This window comes from Hemicordylus capensis, chromosome 1 (genome assembly GCF_027244095.1).
Source record: "Hemicordylus capensis ecotype Gifberg chromosome 1, rHemCap1.1.pri, whole genome shotgun sequence".
Classification (NCBI taxonomy): domain Eukaryota; kingdom Metazoa; phylum Chordata; class Lepidosauria; order Squamata; family Cordylidae; genus Hemicordylus; species Hemicordylus capensis.
The window spans coordinates 421,611,960-421,636,490 of record NC_069657.1 but is presented as its reverse complement, the minus strand read 5'-3'; the positions used below and the strand labels follow the sequence as shown (position 1 = coordinate 421,636,490).

The window sequence follows — 24,531 nt, the reverse complement described above, 5'->3', positions numbered from 1 at the left end:
CCTAGGTGAGAAGCACAGATGCAGCACCAGTGCTTCTGAAGAGATCTGTACTAATCCTGCACTGATGTTTGCGTTAAGGGGAGGGGTGGATTTCCATGACCTCCCTCAGAAGCACTCTGTGCCACCCAGAAATATGTCACTGAGGGCTCCGCAAACCTCATTGACATATTTCTGAGAGGCACAGAGCACTTCTTGGGGGAAGGGGAGGTGGTTAAAAAATTGCAACTGTCCCCACACAGCATGAATGGTGGAGCTGAGTTGTTCTCTTCAGAGACACAGATGCTTTGCTTAGTCTGGATGTCAGCCACTTACTATTAGAAGAATTATTATCTTGTAGGTGTAGTGGTGTGACACTAAATATTCCTGTGAACAGTGCTCTTAATATATTCATAGATGAGATTTCATGTAACTTTCTGTCTGGTTTTATTTTATAGAGAGGCTGGTATGCCAGTGAAAGTGAGTACTACTTGCTACTTTTCACCCTGACTGTCCGCTGCCTCTACTACACAAGCTTCAGTCTAGAATATTGCTGGCAAAGGCCTGTCAAGTTGGCACATCACTCATTTCTTTGGATGTTGGCGTATGTGTTCTATTATCCTGCATTTCACAACGGGCCCATTCTCACCTTCGATGACTTTCATGAGCAGGTGATGGCATTTTTAAAATATTGCCTTTTTCTTGGCTTATGAGGAATTTTCAGACTGCTCATTCTTACTGCTTTTAGAGTATTACTGCATTTACCTGAATCCAAGACTAGGCTTTTTCCAAGTTAGGAACAAAGGAAGCTGCCGTCTACTGAGTCAGACCATTGGTCCATCTAGCTCAGTATTGTCTACACAGACTGGCGTTGGCTTCTCCAAGGTTGCAGGCATGAATCTCTCCCAGCCCTATCTTGGAGATGCCAGGGAGGGAACTTGAAACCTTCTGCTCTTCCCAGAGTGGCTCAGTCCCCTGAGGGGAATCTCTTACAGTGCTCACACTTCTAGTCTCCCATTCATATGCAACCTGGGCGGACCCTGCTTAGCTAGGGGGAACAAGTCATGCTTGCTACTACAAGACCAGCTCTCCTCTCCTTTCTTTAATGTTAGAAATTGTTCTTTCTTTGATGTTAGAAATTGGGGGTGGGTGGGGGTCGTCTTAAATTCAGAGTCCTTTTCTTTTTGTATAAATATAGGTATAACCTCTTTTTATGGATGTCATCTTAAACTGAGGGCTGTCTTCTATTTGGGTAAAGACAATATATTACCCTGAAGCAGTTGCTGCTTTGTGTGGCTGCTCCCATGCCAGCTTGGATCAATGTGAAGGCTTCAAGCCAGTGGTGTACTCTCCAGTGGTGTATTTAGCATTTCATTTAAGTGGCATTCTACTGAGTCAGACCATTGGTCCATCTACCTCAATATTGTCTTTCTAACTGGCAGCGGCTGTCCAAGGTTTCAGGCAGGGGTCTTTTCCAGCCCTACTGGAGATGCTAGGGATCCTACCTGGGATCTTCTTTGCGCATATGCTCTACTACTGAGCTATGGCTCCATCCTTCTTGGGTGCATTGCTGGTATGGTATGCTAAACATCCCATCACCAAAAGAATGAAAGCACATGGGACCACTGTGCTGGTGGGCTGAAGGGGTTTTTAGTCAAAATAATCCTGTGAGCAAAATTGGCTTCAAAAGGTAAAGGTGCTTGGGCTCTGGAAAGAAATTAGATAAAGGCTGTTCACAAAATGCTAAGGCTCCAGTCCCAAGTCCGCATGCAGATTTATATGTTTGTTTGTTCTGTGAAAACTCATCACGACAATGTCTAAAACTAGGAATCAGATTTGTGAAAGTTTGCCTGTTGTTATGGCCAGAACAAATTTAGCAAATTTTGACTGAAAATAACTTTCAACATTTGGTACATGGTGGAGGTGTTTGTACAGCTGATTGTATGTGCTGGAAGTAGGGGAAATTAAATGTTCTTCTGTTTTGAGAGATATTGTCACTTAATCATATGGTTTTCCCTTTTTCGCCACTAGAACATCTCTTTTTTTATTTTTACTGGATTACAATTCCCACTACCTTGTTTAAAGTACACTTTGTGGATTGCACAAGTTTTATTTTCCTGATTCTTAAATTGTCCTAGATAAGATTTTCAAATGTATGATGTTTGAAGTACAGGAGGACCTCGTTATTTGCGGGTCCAGCACATGTTGTTTCACGTATCCACGGTCAGGTAATTGGCACCCAACCTTAGTATACGTGGGGGGAAATGGGGGGGGGGAAGGGTTAAATCCATATATTCATGGACTGATCATCCACGTATCCTCAGAGGTCATTTCTGGCCACCATTTTCCCCCAGGGAGCCATTTTATGGCTTTTAAAAAGATGGGTCAAAAACTGATATTTTTGGCTGATTTTCGGAACAGTGGACTACTTGAGAGCATGATAGGGCACTTTGGGGCATTATTTGTGTGTGTGTGGGGGGGGAACACATATTTTTGACCAAGTTTGGGCAGTCCAGGAACCTAACCCCAAGATTCCTATAGCCCTCATGATCCAACACTCACAGATTCTCTATCTGTGGACCCCCGTGGAACAAAACCCCTGTGAATAACGGGGTTCTCCTGTATTGGCATATCTAAACATAGAAAGTTGTCTTATACTGATTCATACCATTGGACTATCCTGCTCAGTGTACAGAAGTACACTGTCTGGAAACTTCAGGGTTTCAGGCAGGAGTCTTTCCTAGCCCTACTTGGAGATGCCAGGGAGTGAGCCTGGTACCTTCTGCATGCAAAGCAAATGCTCTAGCACTGAGCTATGGCCACGTCAATGCTGTGTTGCATGACTGTGCTCTTTTCAGAGTAGGGGCAAAAAGACTGGAACATAGTTTGATGTTGCTGTTTATACAAGAAGAGTAGAGCCTAATACACCCCTGCTAACTGGGCAAAGAGGCACCTTTTACCGTGGTGATTCTCTTTATTGAGCAGGGGGAGAGTAACTAGCCCTATCCACTCCCAGCACAGTACCTCCAGTGACTGTTGCTGGTGTCTATCTTGTGTTGTTGTTGTTTTTAGAATGTGAGCCCTTTGGGGACAGGGAGCCATCTTATTTATTTATTATTTCTCTGTGTAAACCGCCCTGAGCTATTTTTGGAAGGACGGTATAGAAATCAAAATAATAATAATAATAATTAATAATAATTAGATTAGATTAGATTAGATTAGATTAGATTAGAAAATAAAATCTCCAGCCTTAGATCAGATGCTAGTAAATTGAAAGATATGAAAGACAAGAAGCTGAAGAATGAAAACACCAAACAGTATCTGATCCAAAAATACCACCTAGATTCAAGGAAAATTAGAGAAGTCCTGGAAATAATAAAGCAGCAAATAACAGCAGTGTCAAAGAAGATTAGCAGATATGAAGCCAGAACTACACAACACAGGCAGAATCTCCAATTCCAGTCGAATCAGAGATGTTTCTACCAAAGCATAGAAGGAGAAACTGCAAGAAACCTAGAAACACCAAATAAAGAAGAAACAGTGCAATTCTGGTGGAAATTATGGGACAATCCAATAGATTATAATAAAAAAGCAGGCTGGATGAAAGAGGTCAAAAAATGTAACCAACAAATGCAAGATCTAATAATAACAACACCAGAATTAATAAGTGAAAGAGCAAAGAAAATTAAAAACTGGACTGCGCCAGGCGACGATGAACTGCATGGCTTATGGCTTAAACACCTAACAAGCCTTCATAACAAGCCTTCATAAACAACTATCAAAACAGTTCAATCAGAGGCACAAAAGACCAGCTGCTGATTGACAAAATGATTTTAGAAAATTGCAAGAGAAGAAAAACCAATCTAAGTGTTGCATGGATTGACTACAAGAAAGCCTTCGATTCATTGCCTCACACATGGATACTGAAATGTTTAGAAACAACTGGTGTCAGCAAAAACATTCAGATATTTATTTTTAAAAAAAGCAATGAGCATGTGGAGTACACAGTTAACAATCAATGGCGAGGCACTTGGACAGGTTAGCATTAGAAGAGGCATTTTCCAAGGGGACTCACTATCCCCTCTGTTGTTTGTAATCGCCATGACCCCACTTTCACAAATACTAAACAAAACAGGCCTTGGATACCAAACATCTAAAACATCAAGTCAAATCAACCATCTGCTGTACATGGACGATCTGAAGTTGTATGGAAAGTCCCAGTCAGAAATCGAATCACTGCTAAACACTGTCCGTATATTCAAGAACGATATAGCAATGGAGTTTGGACTAGACAAGTGTGCTGCATTAATAATGAACAGAGGGAAAATAAGAAAAACAGAAGGAATAGAACTGCCCAATGGAAGCAACATCAAGAACCTGGAAGAGAAAGAACCTTACAAATACTTGGGCATTCTCCAGGCTGATAACATCACACACACTGAAACTGGAAGTGAATACATCAGGAGAGTTAGAAAAATCCTCAAGTCCAAACTCAATGGCGGGAACACCATACAAGCCATAAACACCTGGGCTATACCTGTTATCAGATACACTGCAGGAATAATAGACTGGACCCAGGCAGAGCTAGAGACGCTAGATCGTAAGACCAGGAAAATCATGACCATCAATCATGCTCTGCACCCCCACAGTGATGTCGATAGGCTCTACCTCCCTCGCAGCTCAGGTGGAAGAGGAATGCTGCAAGTCCACCAAACAGTAGAGGAGGAGAAAAGAGGCCTTGAAGAATATATCAAGGACAGTGAAGAAGATTCACTTCAAATGGTTAATAATGTGAAACTATTCGACACCAATGAAAGAAAGCAGGCTTACAAAAAAGAACAAGTCAAGAACCGAGCAGAAAAATGGAAAAATAAGCCACTGCATGGTCAATATTTGCACAATATAAGTGGAAAATCAGACATCAGCAAGACCTGGCAATGGCTTAAGAATGGCAACTTGAAGAAAGAAACAGGGTTTAATACTGGCTGCGCAAGAACAGGCACTAAGAACAAATGCAATAAGAGCAAAAGTAGAAAAATCAACAACAAACAGCAAGTGCCACCTATGTAAAGAAGCAGATGAAACAGTGGACCACCTAATCAGCTGTTGTAAAAAGATTGCACAGACTGACTACAAATAAAGGCATGACAAGGTAGCAGGGATGGTACACTGGAACATCTGCAAAAAATACAAGCTACCTGTAGCCAAAAATTGGTGGGACCATACAATTGAAAAAGTGGTAGAAAATGAAGATGCAAAAATATTATGGGACTTCCGACTACAAACAGACAAACATCTGCCACACAATACACCAGATATAACTGTAGTCGAGAAGAAAGAAAAACAAGTGAAAATAATCGACATAGCAATACCAGGGGATAGAAGAATAGAAGAAAAAGAAATAGAAAAAATTACCAAATACAACGATCTACAAATTGAAATTGAAAAGCTGTGGCAGAAAAAGACCAAAAAAATCCCAGTGGTAATTGGCGCCCTGGGTGCAGTTCCAAAAGACCTTGAAGAGCACCTCACCATAGGGGCCACAGAAATCACCATCAGCCAATTACAAAAAGCAGCTTTACTGGGAACAGCCTATATTCTGCGACGATATCTATAACAACAGCAACAACATTGACAATAAAATTCTGGCATCCCAGGTCCTTGGGAAGGACTCAATGTCTGGATAAAACAAACCAGTCAATAACACCTGTCTGACTGTGTAAAATAATAATAATAGTAAAAAATAATTAACTTGGAAAAAATGTGTAATACTTCTCTATTGGGCATTGATCTAAATCCTTCATGATGGGAAGAGGGCTGGCAAGATTTTAGGCATGTACCTGAATTGTTTTGGCACTTCAGTAGAGAGGCGCCACATGATTCTGGCTGCCGCAGCAAAAACCTTTTGACGGTGGGGAGATGTAACTTTAAAGGGAGGCATGCAGCTCTAAGGGTGTTCCTCCACTGCCCCCACCACAGCTCTCTCCATTCTAAAAAGCCGTGCCGCGCGGCTGCTTCCCTTTCCCCAGCAAAGTATGCACAGCGTCGGTACACACATGGTGTCAGCGCATGCGCAGGTGCCATGTGTGCAGCATGGTGTTGCTGAGCATGCAGATGGTGCCTGTGCAAGCATGGTCACCATGTGTTGTGTGATGACGACATGCGTGTGCTTCTGGGAATAGAGAAGCAGCTGCGCGGCTTGGCTTTTTAGAACGGACAGTGTTGGAGGTGGCAGAGGAGCAGCTATGGAGCTATGTGCCTCCCTTTAAGGCTACCTCTCTCAGCTATCCCACGGATGTATGAAACACTCCATGCACATCCTATAAGATTTTCCTCAAAGATATATTCCCACATAAATTATATGTAGGGATGCAACAGCATGATTTCCCTGAGGGAGTACAATTTTTTTCCCCCCAAATGACAAAAGTAATTGAACTATGAAGCTGCTGGTCACATAAATGGCCACTGCACATGTGTGGAGGCCATTTTAGTGATCTCTACGCCTGTGCAGAGGTCCGAGCCCAAACTGACCGGGCTACTCAGGGAGAATGCTGGCGGGGGCTGGGGGAGATACTGCAGGCATCACTTTTAAGATACTTTCTGATTCCCCACCCACTCTAATTTTAGGGAAGCCCCCTGCCCTTACCAGATTCCCCTTTACCAGTAGAGTTCTGAGCTGGTCCGACCTCAAACCCCTCGAGCCGAGCTGGCCGAGTCGGCTCGCACTGAGCTGGCTCGCACACCCCTACAAAGTGGGTGTTTATAGATCCTATGGGGGGTTGTGGGAAAGGTTAAATTTTGTTTAAAATGACCCACTTGCCCATTTCTTTTGTGGTTTCGGTGATAGGTAATACCCATCATGTCCTACCACACAATCCTCTATGGTGTCCCTAGGAGCTACCCATGGGGAACAATGTGGTGATTCGAGTTTCCCCATTGTTCCCTATGGCCAAAACAAGCTACACTCACAGGGTGCAGATTGCACACAAGTTTTACATTGCAATTTGCAATGCATTTTGCAATCTTGCCTTGAAAAACACTGCAGAAGCACAGAGTAAAAGTGAACCTGTCCCTCCCAACACACATTTCAAACACAGACCACAAATGGCCAAAAAAAGAAAAAAAAGAAAAAAAAGAATCACTAACCTAGAATCTACTGCCAGTCACAGTGTCTGCATTGCAGTAACATCATTTGAACAAATTGCTCCCTCACACATGATTGATTCCTTACTTCCTTTGAACAGCTGCCACAGCAGCACTCTTAGCAGTAAGCATAGCCATACGCTCAGCTAGAGCAACCAGCCACATTCTGGCTGAGTACACCTTGCAATGCTGATTGCAGAGCAGTACAGAGTACTGAGTGAAGCTCAAGTTAGCCAGACATGAAGCTCATCACAGCAGTCACCAAGAAATATTACACACACACAAAGCTGCCACTGTCAATTTATCGCCAGCACACTATCTCAAACAAAACAATCCATATCTCAAGGCAGGCACCCAAATTCTGCCTTTATCAATCTGAGATTCAGCAAAACCAGATAGTTATACTGGCAATAACTCAGCATATTATGCTTGGTGATGAGAAAACCATAAAATCAAAGCTTCCTTGATTCCTTCTCCTGATGTATCCACTTCAAGAGGCACACTATAAGGGCTCTCTCTGCCTCCCACTCCCTTTGAATACATTTTGAAACTCCCTCCTTTTTAATTAACCCCTCCCCACAACCAATGGGGGCACAGTTGCCCATGAGAACACTTGAATTGTTTGATAACAAGCCAACCAAGAAATAAGGAGATGGCAATGCCAATGTCAGAAAACCAATCGGCAAGGGAAGAACAGGCCTCCAAAACAGTGCTCGAAATGTTTCAAACGAAATGGGGTTGTTTTGTTCCAAGCTCGAAAGAGGGCCTTTATACAAAGGGCATTTTGTTTCAAGCTCAAAACAGCCTGTTACGAATCAAAATGTTTTGGGAGGCATAGTGGGCTTCAGAGGGAAAGGGAGATCAGCCCAAGTCTCCCTTTTCCTTGAAGTGCCAGCACAGCTTAGTCTGCATGTCAGCTAGCATATCTTTAAGTACCCCTGTGTTTAAGTGCCCCTCAGTGCACTGCATACATGGGCAGAAACCCTCGCGTTTAGTTTCATTTAATGTGGCACCTTCAGTGTGTGCAAGATTGATTGTTGTTCAAAGAGTAGTTGCCTAAGAGGATTTTCTTGGCTGTTAGCCTTAGCGCTGCTTCACATTCCTCTTGAGAAATCTACTCTGAGATGCACTGATTCAGAACCATGTAACATATTTTCTCAGGATTTAGATCTAGACCTGAATTCAAAGCTCCATTAGTAGACTTTCTGCAGCATGCTGCATCATGGGATTTGTAGTACTCATGATAGGGAACCACTGAATTGGTGTTGGACATAAACAAGAACATATATTTTGTGAGTGTATATGTGTGCAACATTCATAAGTGCACACACACAAACATCATGAGTGATATTTGAGGCAAGAGGATTAAAATGTTTTAGAACACACACCGCTCATTATGCAGATGTGACCGTGATGAAAGTTTCCTGATCCAGGAAGAATCTGAATATGGAATGAATTTTCTAAATGTATGGCTTACCAGGATTTTCAGTTTGACTTAACTCAAACTATAGCATGCAACTTGAGTTCTTCCTTTCAGATTTCTTAGTCCTTTTAGGAGCCATTTAAAGTATTTTTATGCCAATATGAAGTAAGAGTTGGCTAAAACTTATGGGTCTGTTCCATCTTCATGGAAATACGATGGAGTTGTACAAATCCCTTACGGTGTAAGTTTCTTGTAATGCATATGAATGCTGAGCACGTGCATATCATTCTGAGTCACTGGAGACAATTTATAGCATAGGGCTCAGTAAATCCACTAGTCTACTTGTCTGTGACAAGTGATAAATAATGCCGGACAAGTGAAAAAATCCTGACAAGTAATGTACCAACAGAGCTCGATGAGTAATTTTTGTTGTCTGGCTGGTGAACAGCACCAACGTTTCTTGACACCTGAAAATAGAACACTATAAGCCTCTTCATGCAGTCATTCTAGCCTGGGTTAGAGGCAGGCAAACCTAGTTGGATGCTTGAGTGAACCAGTGCCAATCCTCCAAGACCTGGATGTCTGGAACTGGGTAACTCTGAACCTGCCCCTTGATCTTAACTCAGCTTAGGGAGTAGAAGAGTTCTCTAGCTTATTGCTTGTGTGGCTTCCTGTATCCAAATCTGCTGCTCGCACTATGCCCCTTCCCCCTCTTCCACTCTGGCAGCGCAGAGTTGTGTGGCTAGAGCAGACATCTAGGAAGGACCATGTTGCCCTGCTGAGCATCCTCAGTGCTTCTAAGGTGGGGATATCTCCAGCAGTGAGCTGCCTGACAACAAATAACATCACATGCAGGCCATGCCAATGTACATAGGCTTCGCCATCCACTCCTTGGCTACTTAAAGGGCCAGAGATCCCCATTGTGGCAACAGGTACATGTGAGGGGAAGGTGCAGTCCCCAGGCAAAGAGTGGCTGCCACTGACCCAGGGGGTATCTGGAAAGGATGGGAAGCAGAAACTGGGTGAGCCAGGTGTTTCCATACAGACATGTCATGGGCCAGCATGGGTGCAAAAGGATACTAGGGATGCCCCCCTGCCAATTATCCAGGAGGCCATGGTGGGCGATGAAGGGACAGTCGATTCCCACAGGGTTGCTCAGGGTGTGGGCAAGTGCCAACTCATTCCCATGCCAGTGGCCCCATTTGCTTGGCACGCAGGCAAACAGGTAGATCCCAGGTGGTGCTGCGGGGTATGCATCTGTCCCACCTTGACGGTAATGTGTGTGTGGACTCTGATTGAACCTGTGGGCTGCCTGTCTGGTTACAGTGCTTTCCTCCCTCCCATCTGCCCTGGCCTATGAGCTAGGGTGGCTTGGAGTTCATAGAGAAGTTTGTGACCCAACACAGTACTCATGATACCTCATCTGAAGAATCTTTTGACTAACTACCCCAAAGAATTAAGGTCAAGGCTACTCATTGCCAATGAAGTGTCTGAATGGTAGCTCAGAATCTGTCCCCTTAACATCTTAGACTGGAAACATGGGTAAGGCAGATCTCTAGGGGATCATGTGAGCTCTGATTGGTCACTGGAGTGATATCTCTATTCCTTAGGCTCCTGAAGAACCCAGCATTGGGATGTAGCTGCCCTTCCTTTTGCCCTGGCACAGTGACACACTCTTGTCATGTAATTCCTGTACTTTTTGCAGGCTGTGACTTCTCTCTCTCTCTCTCTCTCTCTCTCTCTCTCTCTCCAAACAGAACAGCATGTGCAAGAAGCATTTCTTGCCACTCTGACAAACATACCTACAGTGCATTTTTTTGATTTAGTGGAAATAGACACCTAAATAATCCTTGTTCCATCTCATTGCTTAAAGAGACTTTATTCGTAAACTGAAATTATGAATGTAGTCTGTGCCTGTTAAACAAAATGCTGTTATCTAGAAAAACAGCCTCGTGCCCCAAAGTAAGGCTTTCCTGCTGTTCATTATTGAGAGGGAACGATCCTGTGTGCTTGTGGAACTAACACATTCAAAATGAGTCATTCTGCTGCAGTCGGCAAAAGTATCAAAGATGAGCCATAGGCAACCATTGAGCAGAAGTTGGGGCCTGGAGGTAGGAACTAGAGAACAAGACAAACAGTAAAGATCTCCTTGCCCAGACAAAGGCCTACCCCGAGCAGGAAACCTTTATGGCCCTTCTGCCTGAGAAAGCCAATACCTAGACAGGGTGAAAGGAGTCATCACAGTACCTAGGAATCCTTCTACTACGAATATTTATATACCACTTTTCAACAAAAGTTCTCCAAGTGATCCAAGTGCTTTACATAGAAAAATAAATAATAAATAGATAAATAAATAGATAGATAGATAAATAAATAGAATAAAGATAGTTCCCTGTCCCAAAAGGGCTTGCAATCTAAAAAGAAATAGAAGGTAGACAGCAGCAACAACCACTGGAGAAATGATGCTGGCGTTTGATAGAGCCACTTGTCCTCCCTCTGCTAAATATAAGAGAACCACCACTTTAAAAGGTGCCTCTTTGCTCGGTTAGCAGGGCAGTGCTGCTTAGGCCAGGGGTCCTCAAACTTGGGCTTTTGGCCATTGTGGCTGCGGATGATGGGTGTTGTAAATTGACAACATCTGAGGGACCACATTTGAGAATCTCTGGCCTAGAGAGATGCTTCAGCCTACATCACTATGGCTCACCACAAGCCTGTCTGGCACAGGAACATAGGAAGCTGCCATATACTGAGTCAGACCATAGGTCCATCTTGCTCAGTATTGTCTACACAGACTGGTAGCAGCTTCTCCAAGGTTGCAGGCAGGAATCTCTCTCAGCTCTATCTTAGAGATACTGCCAGGGAGGGAACTTGGAACCTAGATGCTTTTCCCAGAGCAACTCCATCCACTAAGGGGGATATCTTACAGTGCTCACACATGTGGACTCCCATTCATATGCAACCAGGGCAGACCCTGCTTAGCTAAGGGGACAAGTCACGCTTGCTGCCACAAGACCAGCTCTCCTGATCATCGCATAGGCTGGATGCTTCTGATTTCAGCTCTAGCAGCTCCTGACACATAGCCTGACATATTTATCCACACCTTATACTCTGGGTGTATATGAGAATGGAGAAAAACATACTGAATCCAGTTTCAATGAAAAGGCAAACTGAGTCTAAAGAGTGTGTGTTTCTGCCCCAAAATGAATGTAGATGAGTGATTAGCATTGAAGCATTTTCAGCATAGTCACGGACTTGAAAGAGGTGTTTTTAAAACATTCTTCTTATGAACTTCTTTACTGAAGGAAGCTTATGTCAATTATCCTAGTGTAAAATAGTTTATACCTAACTGCCAAGCATGGATCTTGTCATGAATGTTATCTGTCCACCCCACCCCCCGCCCCAAGATCTTTTGGTTTTAGTTTTCAGTAAGATCACTCCCTCCTCAGGGATTTAAAAAACGAAGGATGGAGACCGTCTGCCTTATTTCTGCTTGTGATTCACAAGAGAGGGCTGCTCATTTCTCTCTTAGGTCTGCAGCTACTATTATTGGCTTGTAGAAAAGAAAAGTGCTAGTAACAAGATCTGTGTCTGAAACAGGATCATTAGCTGCTGCTAGCACTTTTCTTCTCTATAAGCCACCAAGTCCCATTCCCATCACATAAAGAAAAATTGTCCTGGAACAGAGATTCTCAAGCTGGCTGAAATAATCTATCTACCCAGTTTCCAGTAAAATTAAGCACTTGATGCCTCTAAACATCTAGTCTGATTAATATTTTATTTTATAGTGAATAATTTTATTATTGGGTGAAGAACAGGAAACAGATGTGTCAACATGCCTATTGAAGTCTGAGAGGCATGCATCATAAGTAAAGTGGCAGCATCCCAGAAATTTCCATTTTTCCCTCCAGCACTTTGAAGAATCGGTAGTTTCTTCATACTATTCACACTAGTGAGATGTCATTAAAGATGAGTCAGAATAGTGAAAGCATCCGGAAAGCAAAGCTCACTGAAAGATGTAATAAGAGTTATTAAGTAATCTTCCATTCTTTATGGAGAATAAGCCAATCATCTGTGTAATCATTTTTCCAGCAGTGAACAGAGCAAACCTAGTAGGGGGAAATGAAGAAAATTGGCTGGATGAGGTATTCCCTTTCTCTTAACAATTGGTGAAATATTTCCTCCTCCTTGTTTATAGGTCTACAAATATGCCATTTTCTTTGGAAGAAGCATAGAAAAATATAGACTTAATAACTCCAACATATGCATTCTAGGTGTTAGGTGCCAGTAAGGAGAGGAAAGAAGAGAAATATATGACTAACATTTAATTGCTTTACACAAGCATTGAAATGTGAGCAGACATGACATAATATAAGTTTTTTTGTTAAAGGGTATTACATGTGAAATATTACAAATTTGGTATTTTGTGAATTTAGGAGGCATTGTTTGCGGTATGGATGATGAAATAAAATGGTTGTTAATCAGTAGTAGAGAGCCCTGCACTCTAATAAAGGTTGCATGTGCATAGCTCTTCAAAGCACTTCATGTATATAATCTTGTAATTCCTACCACTGGATGGTAAGGCAGTTTTCTCCATTGCAAGGTCTGGGAGCCGGTGGTGGTTCCCACCAACCTCAAGCGTGGCTTCCGGGCTAATGGTTTGTTGCTGAAGCTGAATACTCTGCACAGCTTCCCCAGCACTGTACAGAGGTGACCCACTGTGTAGTGCTGCATGTCCCTCAGCGCTGGTGAAGCTCCTTTAAAGGAAACGCAACCCTCTCCATCCCCAGGGTCATCATGGAAGATGCACATGGAGCAATGAAAAGTGCATCTATGGGGAAATCTCTGGGAAGGACTGTGCTTCTCAGCAGTCCCTGTGTACCTTCTGAGATGGTGCTGAGGCTTGACAAGGCTCTGTTTCTCTTAAAGCGCACACACACACACACCGCCCCTGCCCCCACCCTCTGGCTGGCACTGGGAAAAGCATAGCACTCATAGAGGTCAGCATGGCGAAAAATGGCGCTCACGCAGATTTTTTTGTTTGTTGCCAAAGTGTAGTCCCTGCTTGAAAAATAGTGAAGATCACTGCTGTAAGGTAAACGGTTATTATTATCACCCCTATGTTGCAGATAGGTTTGAGAAGAAGTGGCTTCCCTAAAGTGGCCTAGTAAGTTAAGATTGAGATTCAAAATGGGAACCTGATTTGCAGCCCACTCTCTTAATATTAAAACTTTAATCCCATTTGAGAACAGGTCCAAAACCTATGCCTCATTGGGCTGCCATTGGATCCCTCTGGGCATTTGTGGCAGTGGGACCAGCATCAGGAAGTAAGGGGCCCTTGAGCAAAGCCCTGGGCTGGAACTCTTCCTGGTGTGCACTGTTCCTTCCACGGGGCAAATGGGAGAGTTGCAGGGTGCCTGCTGGACCCCACCTCTCCCAATGGCAAGTAGCCATAGTGGGAAGGCAAGTTGGCACTGGGGTAGTGGACATCCCCCCCCCCCGCTCAATTCAGCACTGCTGCCAGAGCAGCGGTGCTGAAGGAGGAGAGCATCTTTTGCTGTGGTGGTGTCCACTGCTGCCCAGTAAGCATTTGGGCCCTGGGCAATGATGGGTAGCAGACACCCTTCTCCAGTATGTGAAGTCATTTTGATTTTCCAGACACCCTGCTCCCTGGCATCACATCAAGGGGCTAGAACATCGTGAACATCCAACATGGCCTCGCGCGCTGAAAGAGGATCATGGCTGCTGCTGCTGTCCCCCATTGTCAGCTAAGCTTTGCAGGGGGCAGGGCCTAATGTGGAGGTCTACTCAGGCGTTGGAGGGCATAGCAGCAAAAATGGATTCTGGGCAGTCCCTCTGATGGTTGTGGGCCCTCGGGCCTGTGCCCAGCCTAGCTGGCTCTGTGTGGCAGATTGCATTTATGTTTGATCCTTCTGTCCTGCAGTTAATACTTTACCAAGTGCGTACCTTTTCTAAATCTGTGAACGGAGAGAGAGGCAGACCGTGCGCTGTGCTAAGGATTAGGCCTCGCACTAGTATGAGGATAAACTAATGATGGCCATTACTCTTCCACGTAGAAAAAGGGAAACCTTTGCTGTTATTAGGCAGGTACTATTAACTTCAAAGCATTTATATGGGGGGCACTCTATAGGCTGTCAGTACACCAAGAAGTTTCTAAAAGCCATTCTGTGTGGTAGGACATTGAAAAGGGAACTTGTTGCCAGAGCAAATTTGTTCGAAGGTGTATGTGAGAAGAGTAGGGTGTCCACCACTGTTTGAAGGGTTCTCCCCTACTACTACTGCACTTCTGAAGTAGAAGAGGGGAGTGGGGTGGGGTGTGTGTGTGTACACACACACACACACACACACACACACACACACAAAATTTTCACCCATGCATACTGGATGTAGCAATTCTGCAGGCCTGTGTTGTTCCTCAGCTGGGCCAGGCCCTGTCCATCTCCCAGGCATGCTGAGAGGAAGAGATGATAGCCTAGTGTTCAATGTATTATTCCTAATGGAATATGCTGAGCCCTCCCTAGGATATTTAAAATATGTTGCAGTTATGAGGAGCATTTAGGGAACCTTTGTGGGGTGGGGGTAGGTAACCATGATGGCCAGGGAAGGAGGTGAGAAAATAATAATAATAATGATAAATAATTAGACCGATAACCTGCCTGCCAACCATGTTCAAATTATTAACTGGAATAATAACAGATGAAGTAATGCAACATTTATTAAATAATAAGCAGCTTCCAATTGAACAGAAAGGAAATTGCCCAAACACCAGAAGCACAAAAGACCAGCTGCTGATTGACAAAATGATTTTAGAAAATTGCAAGAGAAGAAAAACCAATCTAAGTGTTGCATGGATTGACTACAAGAAGGCCTTCGACTCATTGCCTCATACATGGATACTGAAATGTTTAGAAACAACTGATGTCAGCAAAAACATTCAGATATTTATTAAAAAAAAAGCAATGAGCATGTGGAGTACACAGTTAACAAAGGCGAGACACTTGAACAGGTTAGCATTAGAAGAGGTTTTTACCAAGGGGTCTCATTATCCCCTCGGTTGTTTGTAATTGCCACGACTCCACTTTCACAAATACTAAACAAAACAGGCCTCGAATACCAAACATACCACCTTTGTAAAGAAGCAGATGAAACAGTGGACCACCTAATCAGCTGTTGTAAAAAGATTGCACAGACAGACTACAAACAAAGGCATGACAAGGTAGCAGGGATGATACACTGGAACATCTGCAAAAAATACAAGCTACCTGTAGCCAAAAATTGGTGAGACCATAAAACTGAAAAAGTTGTAGAAAATGAAGATGCAAAAATATTATGGGACTTCTGACTACAAACAGATAAACATCTGCCACACAATACACCAGATATAACTGTAGTTGAGAAGAAAGAAAAACAAGTGAAAATAATTGACATAGCAATACCAGGGGATAGCAGAACAGAAGAAAAAGAAATAGAAAAAAATCACCAAATACAAAGATCTACAAATTGAAATTGAAAGGCTGTGGCAGAAGAAGACCAAAATAATCCCAGTGGTAATTGGCACCCTAGGTGCAATTCCAAAAGACCTTGAAGAGCACCCCAACACCATAGGGGCCCCAGAAATCTCTATCAGCCAATTACAAAAAGCAACTTTACTGGGAACAGCCTATATTTTGCATTGATATCTATAAGAATAACAGCAATATTGATAATAAAATCCAGCCATCCCAGGTCCTTTGGAAGGACTCAATGTGTGAATAAAACAAACCAGTCAATAACACCGGTCTGACTGTGTAAACAAGAAATAATAATAATAATTAATAATAATAAAATTTGTTAGCTGCTCCATAACAAATTGTTCTCTGGGAGACTCACAACACAGCAGTAAAACATCAAGTAAAAATACATAACCCATGAAATAACGAAAATAAAACTGTAGTGTGCAACCTTGGCAGCATGAATGAAAACCTCAGTGATGGAATTAAGGGTAACTTGGCAATTTATTTCACCTTGGTGAAACTAGTGCTATTCATGCATTATGAAAGAGGGTGTTAGGAACTGTGGACAGAGATTGCTAGGAGACACGAGTAGGGATGTGCACGGAACCACGGAGGCTTGGTCCAGTACTGGGGGGAGAGTGTCTTTAAGGGGGAGGTGGTAGTACTTCCCCCCCCCCGCCGCTCTTCCCCCTCCGGTGCTGGACTTTCCAAAAACGTTCTTGGGGTGGCAGAGTTCCTCCATGCTGCCCCTGCCCCCATCGTTGTCTTCAAAGAGTTAAAGTAGAAAGAGCTGGCGCCACGCATGTGCCCTTCATGGCGCACGCGCACTCGTCTTCGCTGCTGGTGCGTGTGCGCCGCCTACTTGTGATGTATGTGGTGCGCGTGTGCCAGCGGCGAAAACGAGCGTGCGCGCACCATGAAGGGTGCATGCGTGGCGCCAGATCTTTCTACTTTAATTCTTTGCACACTCCGAGACATGAGTCCAGGAATGAGAGTCAGGAAAATGCCAGATGATCCATTGAATGGTCCAGGGCCAGGTGGCCAAGCCAGACGTCAAGAACCAAGAACACGCCAAAGGCCAAGCTGAAGAGTAGTCAGAAGCCAGAGGGTCAGAACAGGAGCCAGGAGTCAAGAACAAGCCAAGGATCACACTGAGCAGACCATCCAGAGAAATAACAGGAGTGATAATTGATTTCCTAAAATTTGGCTCTGTCTTCACAAACCTGCCATTTCACTTGGCACATTTATTTTGGTGAACATGAAACCTTGTTGATCACAAGAATCATACTGAGTCAAGAGTTTGTCTACCTACAGTGAGGGAAATAAGTATTTGATCCCCTGCTGATTTTGTCCGTTTGCCCTCTGACACAGAAATGACCAGGCTATAATTGGAATGGTAGGTTTATTGTAGCTGTGAGAGACAGAACAACAACAAACAAACCCTCAAAAGCCCAGTGCCCAAAAGTCAGCGATGGATTTGCATTGTAGTGAGGGAAATAAGTATTCGATCCCTTCACAAAAGATGTCTTAGTACTTGGTGGCAAAACCCTTGTTGGCAATCACAGAGGTCAGACGTTTCTTGTAGTTGGCCACCAGGTTTGCACACAACCCAGGAGGGATGTTGTCCCACTCCTCTGCAGATCCTCTCCAAGTAAGAAAGGTTTCAAGGCTGATGTTTGGCAACCCAAACCTTCAGCTCCCTCCACAGATTTTCTATGGGATTAAGGTCTGGAGACTGGCTGGGCCACTCCAGGACCTTCATGTGCTTCTTCTTGAGCCACTCCTTTGTTGCCTTGGCTGTGTGTTTTGGGTCATTGTCATGCTGGAATACCCATCCACGACCCATTCTCAATGCCCTGGCTGGGGGAAGGAGGTGCTCACCCAAGATCTGACGGTACATGGTCCCGTCCATCGTCCCTTCGATGCGGTGAAGGTGTCCTGTCCCCTTAGCAGAAAAACACCCCCAAAGCATAATGTGTCCACCTCCATGTTTGATGGTGGGGATGGTGTTCTTGGGCTCATAGGCAGCATTCCTCCTCCTCCACACACGGCGAGTTGAGTTGATGCCAAAGAGCTCGATTTTGGTCTCATCTGACCACAACACTTTTGCCCAGTTCTCCTCTGGATCATTCAGATGTGCATTGGCAAACTGCAGACGGGCCTGTACATGTGCTGCCTTGAGCAGGGGGCCTTGCGGGCACTGCAAGATTTCAGTCCTTCACGGCGTAGTGTGTTACCAATTGTTTTCTTGGTGACTATGGTTCCAGCTGCCCTGAGATCATTGACAAGTTCCCCCCGTGTAGTTCTGGGCTGCTTTGTCACCGTTCTCATGATCATTGCAACTCCACGAGGTGAGATCTTGCATGGAGCCCCAGACCGAGGGAAATTGACAGTTGTTTTGTGTTTCTTCCATTTGCGAGTTATCGTGCCAACTGTAGTCACCTTCTCACCAAGCTGCTTGGCGATAGTCTTGTAGCCCAGTCCAGCCTTGTGCAGGTCTACAACCTTGTCCCTGACATCCTTCGACAGCTCTTTGGTCTTGGGCATGTTGGTGAGTTTGGAAGCTGAGTGATTGCTTGCTTCTATGGACAGGTGTCTTTTATACAGGTACTGTAACAAGCTGGGATTAGGAGTACTCCCTTACAGAGGGTGTTCCTCATCTCAGCTCGTTACCTGCATATAGTGAAAAGACACCTGGGAGCCTGAAATCTTGCTGGTTGATAGGGGATTGAATACTTATTTCCCTCACTACAATGCAAGTTCATCGCTGACTTTTGGGCACTGGGCTTTTGAGGGTTTGTTTGTTGTTATTCTGTCTCTCACAGCTACAATAAACCTACCATTCCAATTATAGCCTGGTCATTTCTGTGTCAGAGGGCAAACGGACAAAATCAGCAGGGGATCAAATACTTATTTCCCTCAGTGTAACTGTTTTCAATTAGAATGGAAGGGTGCACTCAGATTGAAGCCTGTAGGGGTTTATGACATTCTCATGAACCCCTGCTAACTTGGCAAAGAGGCACCTTTTAACGTGGCGATCCTCTTTATTTAACAGGGGGAGAGTAACTGGCCCTATCCACCCCCAGCACAGTACCTCCAGTGACTGTTGCTGGTGTCTATCTGATGTTGCTTTTTAGATTGTGAGCCCTTTGGGGACAGGAATCCATCTTATTTATTTATTATTTCTCTGTATAAACTGCCCTGAGCCATTTTTGGAAGGGCAGTATAGAAATCGAATAAATAATAATAAATAATAATAATTCAACAGAAAGATTATGTTCACTGCTCTCCTTGCAAACTCTTAAAATTAGACCTTGGGGGAAACGTTGAAGATATTACACCTTTCTGATATTACACCAATCTGACATGCCTGTTCTGAGGCTGCCTACTCATCATAACTTTTTTTGGAATGATGCTACTTGAGGAACTGAGTTTATTCTTTCTTAATATTGAAATTCATAGTCTGATCTCTCATCTTGTCTTTTTTCCATTCTGACCATTTGGGTACTTGAAAAAGAGGAAAACACTATGGACTGTTAGAGCTTCATTTGTTGCTGTGTGCATTATTTTACACCTTGGGAGTTGAAATGGCTGCATACTGTAGATCAGTAGGTTGCTGAGCTTTTTGATTTGCCTTGTAAAGAAAGAATCACATACAACAGACGAGGTACCCAGAGATTTTTTATTTGGTTTGTATGTCCTTAGATGTATGTGGTAAATAAAGCTATGGCTTTATTGGCTGTAATAAAGCTATAACTACACATACATGGTTTCTACTTGGAGGAGGATGATTTTTGTTTTGTTTCTTCTTGTGTGAACTATTTTAGATACATAATTTCTGAGAGGAACATTGGGATGGGTGGAAGTGTTTGTGTTTGGATTCTACATCTTTTGTGTTAGATGACAATGGCCAGCATCCAGACTAACCACGTTCTGGCTGAAGTGTGTATTCCATCACACAAAGAGGCATAACTGGCTGTAGGGGAAAGAGGGAATTGACAAAAGTGGTCTCTTCCCACCCTTGTGTGATAGAAAACAGTTTTCTGCTGACACACTGTTCTAATCAGGATGTTGGCCATTATATTCTTCTCAGATGGCCAGAATTCAATAACTGTGAAATTAGGCCTCCGAGCCCAAGCATGCATTAGATGTAGCTTTCTCACTCTGGAAGCAGTTTTCTGATGTTGCAGGAGTTTTAGGTGTTCAGAGAAAAAGAAAAGGCAAAACTTCAATTTGGCTAGTTCAAGTCTTGTATGAGCCTAAGCAGCACTTTGGAACCCACTAGCCTTAGTTGTAGTAGTAATATGAGCATTCTGGAAGCCTGTTGAGAGCTGGTGTAGCATAGAGGCTGCAAGACTGAGTTGCAAATCAGAACTTTCCCTATTTGAATCTCACCTTAAGTAGGGTGTAGGGCAAACCATTCCCTCTCAGCCCCAAATGCCATGACTGCACCTGCATTTACCTTACTGGGTAGTTGTAAGGATTGCAAAATAATTAATATGAAATGCTTTGCATACTTTACTTTTGTATTTAGCCGTACAAATGTTAAATTAGACTATTAATGAAGAAAGAAAGGAAAGCTTAGAATTTTTCTCCCACTTGCATGTGTGATATATAAAATTCTATCACACAAGCAACTGAACAGCACTGCAAACAAGTATGCTCTGGATTTCAGAAGCACTGAAAAACACAAAACTGTAGTAAGTGAATGACAAATTAAAGACCATTGTCTTTTAATCATACCTACTGGCTTCTGCCTTCCTCAGTACCTTTTAACAAAATTAAAAACCACATACAAAATTACAAAATTTTACAAAATTAAAAACCACATAAAAGAACAAAAATGGCCAACATCCAGACTAAGAAAGTGCTGGTGCAACGAGAGAAGTGGTGGCGCTGCCAGTGGTTTTGACTAACTCAACAGTGGTGATCACATATATGTGGGGGACTCTTGACAACCCTTTATCCCAGAAGTGCTCTGCCAGATGAAAATATGCCCCTGAGGGCTGCATGACCTCCAGGGACACATTTTTGCTTGGCACAGAGTGCTTCTGGGGAAAACGGAGGTCATCAAAATCCCTCCCCCTGCTCACAATCATTACTGATGAGCTAGTCGAAGCCATCAGTAGTGCTGTTTCTTCTCTTGCAGCACTGGTGATTCCTTAGTTTGGATGTCAACCAATATACCTATAAAACACTAATTACAGCAATAAAACAAATCATATCAATATCCAGCAGATGCATCATCTTCACCACCTGTTGAAAGGTGGGCAGGGATCGGGCAGGGCAGGTCTCCATTGGAAAAGAATTCCAAACTCACAGTGCCACAACACAAATGGCCCTATATTTCATGCCACTGAATATTGCTGAGGGGTTGGCTAATTCCTTCTGGCCTGCAAATAGGCTTCCTGGAGACATCCTAGCCCTATTCAGACATTCTGTTGAACATTCGTACAAATGTAGTGTGTACACAGGTATAGATCTATACACAGGTACAGTTTTTCACATATTATGCTGATCACAGGTACAGCAGTACACGCCCTTTCTGTACCATGCATTTGAGGAGCCTATACACAGATTCACTTTTAAAATGAAGGCAGGTGCAGTTGTTCACACAAGCACATGTATGCGTGTACAGACATCTGTACACTTGTAAACATAATGTTTGAATTGTGTCTCCCTGGGAGAGAGGATGCAGATTAGATGGAGGATTACCTGTATTTCAATATTCTTAAGAACTAAAAGCAGAGCTGAAAAGCACAGGTCCTGCCCTTGTATCTGTGCTTTCAGAGTAGAATCTGGATGTTTTCACACAATGGCTGGGCTCAGACCTAATATAGAATTAAACCATGATTAAACCATAGTGTAGCATTATTAACATGAGCCTTGAGTACACATTCTTCCCCTTCACTTGCAAGTGTAGGAAATCTGGATCTTCTGTTGGTTTAAAACAGGCCTGCTCAATTTAGGCCCCCCAGATGTTTTTGAACTACAATTCTCATAATCCCCAGCCACAGTGGCCAATAGCGAGGAATTATGGGAGTTGTAGGCCAACATCTGCAGGAGGGCCAAAGTTGAGCAGCCCTGATATAAAACAAACTGATTTATCAGTGCATCTAAACCCAGCAAATCCTGGTTTATTTTAACCACAGTTTGCAAACAAGCCAGGATATTAAGCCGAGATGAAATCCTGGCTTATTAATGAAAGATGGCTAAACCATATTGTGATTTGCCAAGTTCTGATGCAACAACAAATCACAGTTTGTTCAAACTATGAATGGAATTTGCAGATTTTTCTTCCCTCTTGCACCAATACTAGACTCATGTTATAAATGACATACCGTGGTTTAGTTACGGTTAGATGTATGTCTGAATCTGGCCAGTTGTAGTTCGTTGCCTTCAGTGAGCTTGTTTTGATGGAGAATTTGTCTCAAAGGAGAAAGTTATCTCAAAGAAAAGCAAGCAGTTCATTGCTGCTATTTGAAGTCTTCATACTCAGAGAAGGAATATTAATAAGCTCCCATATGGCTTTCTGATTAAAACATTTTTCCTGGATTTCCTGAACTAATTTCCTGAATTGGTTGAATATTTTCCTATATGGGGAATGATTAGCCTGCAATTTAATACTTCAAAACAATTAGCATGTTTTTAATGATGGCAGCAATATTCTGCTTTGCTGTTCAAAAACCTGTGTGTAAAGGTGAAGGTATGTAAGCAACTTTTTCTTGTGTTAATTGCCTTGATTCACTCAGAATTTCTTGCCTCATTGTACTTTACCTGATAAGCTGGTGAACAAAAAGCTTTTTCAGAAACAATTATCCCAATAGGTGATAAAAAGCTGAATATTCTAATCCTGCATACCTCTTTTGGAATAAATTTTATTGGCTTTTGTGGATTGGAAGAAACTTTATAACAGGATTAAATGTGCTTATAGAAGTAAGTCTGCTCTTCATGATGTGAGCAAACATTAGAGAGAGGGATAAAAATGGAAGAGCAATGAAGACATAAGTCTTTAAAGCGTTTTGTTAGATGTTTTCTTTACAGCTTAGAAAATTTGGTCAGATTTTGTTTTGCCATATCCACACAATCAGAAACATAACTGCTATGAAAGATAATCTTCATGCATAGATGGGGGGTATTGTGATGAAATTAGCCACCCTACATAGTAAATGCTTTGTAGTCTTATGCTATTTTAATCTTTTAGTAAGTGAAATATGTACTGGAATACCTGACAATTCATGTGGCCTTAAGGATACAAATATACAAGACTAGTGATAAATGCATGTATGAAAACATCTTGAACATTTCCTGAAAGCAAGGAATTGATCATGTTAGCTGAATGTCCCAGCTGAAATCCCTCTGTTGAAGATCCAGAAAGAGACCTCCAAAGCTGCAGTCCTGCAGCAGGTTTTGCACACATCTAGTGAAGGTGGCCCTTGCTTTCAAGTACATTTAGCTGAAATTGATTTATTTCAAAGTAATTCTAATACTTAGCATTTGTATCGTCCTTTTTGAGTGTCTAAAGCACTTTCATGTGCATTATCTTGATGCACCTCCAAGGCAAGAATTATTATCCCTGTATTCGGTCAGCAGTGATATAGGAAGATGCTGAAAGGCATCATCTCATACTGTGCTGGAGGAGGTAATGGTAAACCCTTCCTGTATTCTACCAAAGAAAACCACAGGGCTCTGTGGGCGCCAGGAGTCGAAATTGACTTGATGGTACACTTTATCTTACTGCAGTGGAGGAGCTGAGACTGAAAGATGGCGTGGCTTGCCTAAAACCCCCTAGTGTGTTCATGGTAGAGGTGAGATTTGGACTGGGGAAGTCTTGATTCACAGCTCAGTCTCTCAGCCAGTGCACTACACCAGCTCTCTACTTAAGTCCTTAAGTTTTAGGATCAGGAGTATTTCAGAAGCATTTCAAATGTGACCTAATTTCTGCATAGAAAGTACAGTACTACTCTACAAAAATGTAAAATATGGTACATATGCACAGGCAGCAAAGTTCTGTTGAAAATATTGTTGTATACATAAATATTTATAACAATAAAAGTTCTAAAAGCAGTTTACATGGCAAAGACTTGAAAGAATAAAATTTTCCCTGTCCCAAGATTACACATAATTTTTTTTAAAAGGCACCAGCAACAGCCATTGGAGAGATGCTCTGCTGGGCTGAATAGGACCAGTTGCTCTTCCTCTGCTAAATATTAGAGAGTCACCACTTTAAAAGGTGCTTCTTTTGCCATTAAAACAAGGACAGATTCTGTAGATTAATTAAAACAGATTCATTCATCCAGGCTTCTAAGAGCCCTTTAAAAAGCTATCAGAGATGGGGAGGCTCTTATTTCTGCAGGGAGTGTTGCATGTTGTTGCCTACATAGATGTGCTTTCCATATATAAATTTTGTTGTTTTAACCATTCCTCACTTAATTTTCATCATGGCCGTAATTGCACAAACTTCTACATTTCAGTGCA

At 42.9% G+C, this 24,531-nt stretch overlaps 1 protein-coding gene across 10 annotated transcripts in view; it reads left to right on the top strand.

Annotated features, from left to right (window-relative positions):
- Positions 1 to 24,531, top strand: part of HHAT (hedgehog acyltransferase) — a 476,499-nt gene that overhangs the window by 166,212 nt on the left and 285,756 nt on the right. For all 10 annotated transcript variants that reach the window (XM_053310551.1, XM_053310492.1, XM_053310544.1 and 7 more), the window contains one exon: positions 435 to 647. In XM_053310551.1, the coding sequence (XP_053166526.1) occupies positions 435 to 647 (213 nt within the window). The remainder of the gene's footprint in view (positions 1 to 434; positions 648 to 24,531) is intronic.